Source organism: Lipophrys pholis (genome assembly GCF_963383615.2).
Source record: "Lipophrys pholis genome assembly, chromosome: 4".
Taxonomy (NCBI): Eukaryota; Metazoa; Chordata; class Actinopteri; order Blenniiformes; family Blenniidae; genus Lipophrys; species Lipophrys pholis.
In genome coordinates, this window is record NC_137637.1 from 18,468,997 (window position 1) to 18,478,085 (window position 9,089).

General features: G+C 46.8%; 1 protein-coding gene across 1 annotated transcript in view; it reads left to right on the top strand.

Annotated features, from left to right (window-relative positions):
• Positions 1–9,089, top strand: part of LOC308108283 (calmodulin-binding transcription activator 1-like) — a 54,375-nt gene that overhangs the window by 24,615 nt on the left and 20,671 nt on the right. Inside the window, exons 4-5 of the mRNA XM_080461112.1 lie at positions 4,912–4,979; positions 7,707–7,842. Of these exons, the coding sequence (XP_080317238.1) occupies positions 4,912–4,979; positions 7,707–7,842 (204 nt within the window). The remainder of the gene's footprint in view (positions 1–4,911; positions 4,980–7,706; positions 7,843–9,089) is intronic.

The following is a 9,089-nucleotide window of genomic DNA, read 5'->3' on the forward strand; positions in this document are numbered from 1 at the left end:
ATGAGACATAAAAAAAAAAAAAGAGGAAGTGGGTGAGCTTGAGGGAGGAGAGAGAGGGAGGAAAAAGTAAAGAGGTCAAAGCAAAGGAGAAGAAGAGTGAAGGAGAGGGGAGAGTGACTATTTCATTATAAAGCCATCACTCACACAGGCAGCAGCCACCACATAGACTCTTCAGAGACCAAGCCTCTCTGAGTCTGCGTATATGTGTGTGAGTATATACACTCATTCATGCCTGTGCAGCCTGCCATGTGTTATTTTTGACATGGTTTTCTTTTTCTTTTTTTCTTCCCGTGAGCGGGAGAGTTGCAGTGAGACAGACATGAATGTCTCTTTCCCAACCAGGTGATGGGGGTGGATCCCCTCTGAAGGTCAGATCTTATCCTCCAATGATAGACCTGCAGTGTGTGTGTGTGTGTGTGCGTGCGTGCGTGCGTGCGTGCGTGTGTGCGTGCGTGCGCGCGTGCGTGCGTGCGTGCATGTGTCACGGATAGGAGAGACAGAGAGACTGACAAACCCACACGACAAGTTCTGTTTTTATTTATTTATTTTTCCACGCCAGTGACTTTGTGTATTAACAGCCCATTTGTATGCATGTGTGTACAAGTCTTTCATGTCCATGGCTGTGCATGTGTGTGTGTGTAGCTCATTGTGTGATGAGGTGTTTATATGATAAACACAAGGCAAGCTTGAGAGGAATTCTGATCAGGGGCTTTGCAACAGTTGTTATGGAAACAGCATTAAGCAGTTGTATTAGCCAGTGGAGGTAATATAAAGGATGTTGAAAGTAACACACAGTGGGGAGTGAGGCAGTTTGGGAATATAATACAAACTACGCATTATTACTCTGGTTTACAATAGGCTTGATGAAATTTTATTGTGTGGCTAGAACAGAACAAAATTATCCCTGTCATAACTCATTGTCTGGGTCTGGGTTGAGAGCTACACATTTTAATTAGCCAGGTTAGAGGAACATAGTGCAAACAAGACATTAGTGGTCTAGTTTACAATAGACTTCACATCATTTGTGTCAGCTTGAAACAGAACGCATTTTTATCTGTATCCTTGTCGCTCGCTTTCTATTTGCAATGTAATCTTGTAGACAGGAGGCTTCGGAAAAGCAACCGCTTCTCTCTGAAGTCAGCCAGGACTTTTTAAATGTTACAGACAGAGCTGCCGAGAGATCAGGCCTGTCACATTTCTGTCAACAACTTTGGCTAATGACATACCCACATGCACTGAGTTGTTACAGAGTATTGATCATGCAGTTCAAGTCAAGTTGTATTACTGTGTAGGTTTGGCTTGAAACTGACATTGTCTAATTCACAAGCTATGACTTTGAAGAGGAAGATGTGTAAAAATACACAATAATGTAGGATGAATGAAAGGCTGCGGTAGTGAGCCACATCAAAATAAAAACCACAGAGAGGCCTTTAGTTTTAAAATAATCATAACAATAAGAACACAAGGCACTTTTGAATCGGATCTGTGTCAACATCAGACACTGACAGAGCTGTTCTGGGAAGAAGAGAGCCTGTGGAGTTGCTCAGGAACAAATTACAGCATCAGCAGACCTCTCCTGGTAATGCTAATGCAGTCGTCCCCCCCCCCCCCCCCCCCCCCCACACACACACACACACACACACACACACACGTATGTATGTTTATATGAGGCTGTGAGCTGCTCTCAAGCAGAGAGGCAGGTGGATACTGGAGCTGAAAAGGATGCTTGAGCTTTGTTACCTCCTGGTCTGCCAACACTAACTTTTTCAATGCCAAATGATTTCTGTTGGTGGGAACCAGCAGCAGCAGCAGCAGCAGCAGCAGCAGCAGCAGCAGCAGCAGCAGCAGCAGCAGCAGCCTTCATTTCAGGCACTTCGAATGGATGTGACAGTTCCAGTTTACAGACATCTCTGTTTCCCCCAGATCTCTGTCGGGGTGATGCTCATCATTAGACTTCAAACATTCGCACGCACACACACACACACACACACACACACACACACACACACACACACACACACACACACACACATGCATGCACACACTCACACATGCGCGTGCACGCACAGTAGCCTGTGGCCAGACCCTATAACGGAATCTCCCTGGGGAAAGCTCCCGGATATGTCTGTTGCAGTGTAGGCGACCCCCTCTCCCCTCCCTTCCCCATCACTACCAACACCAACCCTTTCTCTCCCTCCTGTGGAAATCTCCCTGAGGCCCATGAGTGTGTTTGAATGGGTTTGTGCATGCACGCATGTGTGTCTGTCTGTCGGCTTTTCTGTACATGCCACCGGTTTCTTGGAGGGAGATGGTCTCAGTGATGCGTGAGTGGGAGGCTGATTTCCCCAACTGCATCACTCACTCCAGTCTAACTTCCCACTCATGCTCTCTGCTTTGTTAGATATTTCTTAAGTTACTCCCTCTCTTTCTCACTTTCTCTGCCACGTGCAGACAGACAGGAATAGGTGTGAGTTGGGAAAATTGTGTGTATATGGATTCAAGCTGGGCCTGTTGTAATGTATTATTACACAGACCCACACAGACATGCAGAACGTCTGGGTTTCTAGAGTAGATCCCTGGAGAAAGGTACTTGTCCCTGTCCACACACACATACACACACACACACACACACACGCACACACACACGGTATTCCTGAAGGGTCAGTGTGTCACCAAGCATGCTCAAAGCGCTCCATCACCGCTTCCCCTCGGGATTGTAACTGTGACTTCCTGAGGATCGACCTTCACCATCTCACTTCTGTCACTCTTTGCTGCGACTCATGTGTGCTGGTGAGGGAATGAGCGGCAGTGTGTGTGTGTGTGTGGGAGTGTTTTAGAGTGTGTGTCAGGCTGCTGTTTCAGCTGACTCCTCTGTTTCTGGCTTTTTAATGGCTCTTATGGGGCAGGCCTTTAATTGCAAGTCTCTCTCCCTCCTTCTTAATCCTCCCATCCTTCTGTCTCTCTCAGCCCCTCGTCTCCTCTCTTCTACTCCTCTCTCCTCACGCCTCCCACTGGCTGACAGTCACTAGGGGAGCCCGAGTGCCTGGCCAGAGCTGTGGAGGCCGTATAGGATATTGACTTGCTGCGGAGTGGTTTGGGAGGAGGAGAGGTGGCTGCCTGTCACAGCTAATGAATAGATGCATAAATGAATGAGGCACTTCTTTTGTGTGTGTGTGTGTGTGTGTGTGTGTGTGTGTGTGTGTGTGTGTGTGTGTGTGTGTGTGTGTGTGTGTGTGTGTGTGTGTGTGTGTGTGTGTGTGTGTGTGTGTGTGTGTGTGTGTGTGTGTGTGTGTGTGTGTTGTGCCTAGCTATTGCTAAAAAAGTGGCTGTGTATCCAACCGAACTACGGCTCAGAGCAATTTTATGTGCCTCCGACAGACAGACATAATAGTGGCCAGCTTGATAGTGATAATTAGTAAGGGTGTGATAGCTGTCCCTCCTACACTCACACACACACACACACACACACACACACACACACACACACACACACACACACACACACACACACACACACACACACACACACACACACACACACACACACACACACACACACACACACACACACACACACGTACAGCCTTGCATACATACATACAAACACACATATAAATGCTGTATGAGGCAGAGGGGGGTTGGGATATGAGGACCAATGGAGGATACTAAAAAAACAATCCAGTTAAGTGCCAGCACCCTCCAGCTGCTCTCTCTTTGCGTCTCTCCCTGCCTTTCTTCCCGTTTTGACTCTTTGTCCCTCCATCTCGTCTGATCGGTGTGGATCTAGAGTGCTCTTATGCCAAACTGGGACAAATACCTAAAAAGACACACGCACACATACACACACACAGAAAAAGACACAGAGGAAAAAAAGAGAGAGCAAGTCTTGAGAAGAGACTGTTGATCTGAGGGGGCAGATGAAGGAGTGTTGGAGTGTTGATGTCTTCTTCACTATTGCTTTGTGCCACATTTCAAACACTGATTGCCTTAAGAGGACAATTTACATTTCATAGTCTTTCACAACAAGTGGGTGAAATCGGAGTCAGCCATAGATGGAGGGAGAATGATGTTTCAAGAATGAAGCCACGGGTGAGGGAGTTCACCACGCAAAGGTAAAAGGAGTTGTTGCTGGAGTCTCTAAAAAGCAGGACGCGTAAACAACGCTTTCTTTTTGCTCCTTCTCTGTGTGGTTGTCTGCTGGCGCGTATGGACGTTTTGTTTTTCCTTACGCTTGGTAGAATGCACCTGTATGATTTTGAACTTTTCTTTTCCTTTCTTTTTTTTTCTTATTGGATTCGTACTAGTGTGAAAGAAGAATGGGAGCAGTGTGGAGAGTTGTGGAGATGAAAAGAGAGCCGGAGGAATTACGAATCGAGTTAGGAGCGAGGCTTTATCTGACGGGAAACTGTGAAAGTGCAAAGTACAAGAAAACTTTTCCTATCAGCACACTCTCTCAGCTAGGGTATAGGTCTGTGCCGCCCCCACCCCCACCCCCACCCCCGTGTGTGTGTGTGTGTGTGTGTGTGTGTTTGTGTGTGTGTGTGTGTGTGTGTGTGTGTGTGTGTGTGTGTGTGTGTGTGTGTGTGTGTGTGTGTGTGTGTGTGTGTGTGTGTGTGTTTAGAAGATAGCTTTTCCTCCCCAGTGGAGGAAGACATCGGTGTGTCGGGGAGCGTGATTGGTTGTTGGCCCTGAGGGTCTGTCTTCTCTATCTGTCTCCTGACTGGCTGCTCTGTGACCAATCAGGCGCCCGGACCTCACCATGGCAATCAGATAGTGACACACTCTCTGTGGGCATCAGCAGGTCATCTGGAAATACCTGTTATGTTTTATCTCCCTGTGACACACGCACTCACGCACCAATGCACACACACACATCAATCTAACCTTTCTTTCTTGTCTGTGTCTCTCTAGGAGATTGCTGCATATCTCATCACTTTTGAGAAACATGATGAGTGGCTGACGACATCACCAAAAACCAGGTGAGGAGATGATTTCCTCACACGTACAAACATCACATCGCTCAATCAGTTCCTGACTCATACTGGTTTAATCTTGGCCTGTGTTTGATTAAAACATTAGTGATGTACGCCGACTGTCTCCAAAGGGTCCCGCGGACGGCCCACTCTACATGTAGAGAACGCTCTAGAGCATGGTCGGACTGTAAAGCACCTAGTCAGCTGGAAATGGAGTATTAATGAATGTAAATGTATTAGAATAAGTGATGTATAATTCAGACATGAGAGGGTGGGGGGGTTTAGGGAGAGGGGAATGTGTGTATAAGACAGGGTGTGAACAGGGATTCACATGCCAGAACTGAATATTCATCGATCAGGATGAACCATAAGTAGCTCTTTTCCTAGAATGGAGAGGAGTTAGAGCCAGAAAACAAGGCGGGAGGAAGGGAAGGAGAAAAAAAAAAAAGACTGAAGGAAAGGGCAGTGTGAATTATTGATAAGTCACCTTATTGGCATTTACTTTTGTTAATACAGATGTATGTATGACAAAAAAAAGAGAGAATGAAAGAGAAAGAAAATGAGGTAAGAAAGAAGAGAAAAGAAGAAAGAAAAAGTTAAGTTAAAGAAAGTGAAGCTGTCACCTCGTGGCTTCATTTCTGATTACTGACACCGCTGAAAGCCCCAGGTGATGCCTCTGCTCTCCTATTGTGAAAGCTGAAGGACTCTTCTCAGGAGCAGCCGGAGGCCAGCAGCGCAGTTTATGTTGTGGATGGATTTCTCATTGATTGGTTGTGCTGCCGTATAGCTTCAGCCTCCCAGCACCAGCAGCAGCAGTCATATTGGTGTTATTGAGCAGCAGTTAGATATAATCCCATTTACACATGACACGAGGCACGATTAGAACAGATTACACCTAATCCCATCAGATGGAAAGGAGCTCAGCTAACGGAGCCAGTGACATTTACGTGTGTGTGTGTGTGTGTGTGCGTGTGTGCGTGTGTGCGTGTGTGCGTGTTGCACACTTGGTGGTGGGTGGTTTGGCGACAGTGTTGGGGGGTTTGGAATATTAAGATAACAATCAGTGACCTTCATTTCTCCCCTCACTGAAATACCTCATCAGTTCAAAGTAATGACTGTTACCTCCTCTCTCCCTCTCCCCTCACTTACTCCTCCCTCTCTCCTCCCTTACCGGACTCACTCACTCACCCACTCTGTCTTTTTATCTGGCCGTCTTTTTTTCCCGTCTCTCCTCCCCTTGCCTTCTCTGTTTTTGCTCTGCTACACTGTGGAACGGTGGAAAAGCTTTTTATATCCCACACATCACAGCCCAGTAACAATCAATAGCATTTATGTCTGCTTGAATCAGAGGGTTTGCAAGAAACATGGGCATCATCCACATGCGTGCATCTCCATGCGCGCGCGCACACGCACATGAACATGCTCGTATTTTGCTGCCCACACACACACACACACACACACACACACACACACACACACACACACACACACACACACACACACACACACACACACACACACACACACACACACACACACACACACACATCTGATCTAATCCATCTTCTCCATAACATAATTAGAATCAGCAGCTCCAAGATGACTCACACTGCTTGAGACAGAGACTAAACTTGGCTTTGATCGGTGGGTGGGGGTCTCCACTCCACTAAGAAACTGGCAGGCTCACCCCAAAACAGAACAGATTTAAGGTGTCAAAGAAAATCAGCTCAAAGTAAATCCAATTTCACTACACACAGTGTTCTGAGTAAATTGCAATCATCTCAGACCATATAGATGTGTCTACATGTAGACAGAGGAGAGGAGAGGAGAGGAGAGGAGAGGAGAGGAGAGGAGAGGAGAGGAGAGGAGTTAGGATGGTTGTAGAAGGAGCAAATGTGAAGATGAAAATAAGTGGATAGCAGAAACAGGGACTGAAGAAGCAGTAAAAAGAAAATGAAGAGATACTATGATAAGAAGAATAAAGGCTAGAGGTTGATCGAGAATAGAAGAGGAGGAGTGTAAATGTGTGAGAATGTGCACACGCATGCACGTGACCGTGAGTAAGAGAAACAGCGCTTGTGAGTATATGTTAGTTTATTGATTGTTAACGCGGGCTCTTCTCTTTCTGTTGTCATGAGATAAGGTAGAGGAGCATTTTTCTTCCCCCTCCTCCTACATGCACACACGATCACGCACACACGCGCCCCTGTCCTTAACGTTTTAAAGTGTAATGATTGATTGCTGAGCTGGAGCTTTGACATTGAGCCCAAAGAACACGCGGCGGTAGGTCCTGCCATCTCTGATATCACCAGAGCATCTCTCTCTTTGTACATGTGTGGCGCCTGGTGTGTGTCTGTGTGTCTGTGTGTTTGTGCGTGTGCATGCGTGCTCATCCCACCAGGTGTGTATAGGATGGGAGCTTAGAGGCCGATGTTCCTGCTGTGCCAATAAATCACCCTACTAAAATATTAACATGTAGGAGTGGGAGTCTGTGTAAGGGAGGAGAGGGGGCATGTGGGAGCGAATAACGACAGTGGGAGGGTATTGCTCTCGTCACTGTGGAAGCCTTACTTTGGCCTGTTTCTTATAATTCCCATATGACAACAATCTCTGGTCGCGCAATTAGAAGGACATTACCGCATTTTGAAAGTGTAATCAGTACGATGCAACAAACTCACACCACCATGTGTCTTTCCGTGTGTCCCACTAAGTTTTTGATTTTTGCTCCATCAGGCCTCAGAATGGCTCCATGATCCTCTACAACCGGAAAAAAGTGAAGTACAGGAAAGATGGCTACTGCTGGAAGAAGAGGAAAGATGGGAAGACCACCCGAGAGGACCACATGAAGCTGAAAGTCCAGGGAGTAGAGGTGAGGGTGGAAAAAACAAGTCGATGGTCATGTTTGCCGCCGAGTGGATGGTTTTACTGCGAGTCTTGTCCTTAACTCACTCTCCTTCTTCCAAGGAGAAACATATGTGTAACACAAATGAACACACAAACACAGCACTGTGAAACTACAGGCCAATTTGTGACCTGAGAGCGAGTGGTGTTGCCCCTCTTTCTTTCCCACCCTCCCTTCTTCCCTGCCTCCCCTCTTTTCCCTCTCTCTCTCTCTCTCTCTCTCTCTGTCTCTCTCTCTCTATTTCTGAAGGATAAGAGTGTGTTTGGCCCGAGGCCAGGAATGATGTCAATGCCTCCTTCAGCAGAACAGAGAGGGGTATCGATCCAGTCTCAAGGCAGCGTCTGTGTGTGAGTGTGTGTGCGTTTGAGTCACATCAGCCAGCTCAGAAATTGATTATTCAGCAGGAATATACCAAGAGGTGAGAGGAGTGAGCATGCATGTGTCAGAAACAGAAAGGAGGTAGAGAGGGGAGCGAAGGAGAGACCGTGAGGAGGCACATGGATGTTTACTGAGGGCTTAGTAGTTTTGTATTAAAGGTGAGCTGGAGACAGGCGAATAAGACACAGACGTAAAGGGAATAATTGAGATCAAGTATTCCCATCTACACCTCTATTATTTACAACCCCACACGCCCATTGACATTCATCTCTCAAGCACTTTCTTGGAATAGTGCATGGGCGCATACAGCTCAAACATGCACACATAAAAAGGCAAGTGTTTGTCTCCCTGGTACTTGGTCAGTAATTGTTTGTGTCACCTCTTCCCAGGACCCCTCAAGCAAGCAAGTAAGCAGTGTGTAGAACAGCGGATGGGAATGAGGGAACAAGCAGAGCAACGAGATGAGCAGAGGGAGAGAGGGAGGATGGGGAGAGGCAGGAAGCACGAGAGAAAAACATAACCCTGGATGGAGAGCCTCCTCATATCGAATGGAAATATATGGAAATGCACTCTGCCTTTGGTAAAACACACTTTAGATAGAGGGCGGGCTACTTCTGAGAAGAGGCAAAATGGCGAGAAAATATAAGTGTGCGTGCGTGTGTGTGTGTGTGTGTGTGTGTGTGTGTGTGTGTGTGTGTGTGTGTGTGTGTGTGTGTGTGTGTGTGTGTGTGTGTGTGTGTGTGTGTGTGTGTGTGTGTGTGTGTGTGTGTGTGTGTGTGTGTGTGTGAAAAAGAAAACAGGGCAAGTTTTAAGTTGAGATTATATATTGCCTGATT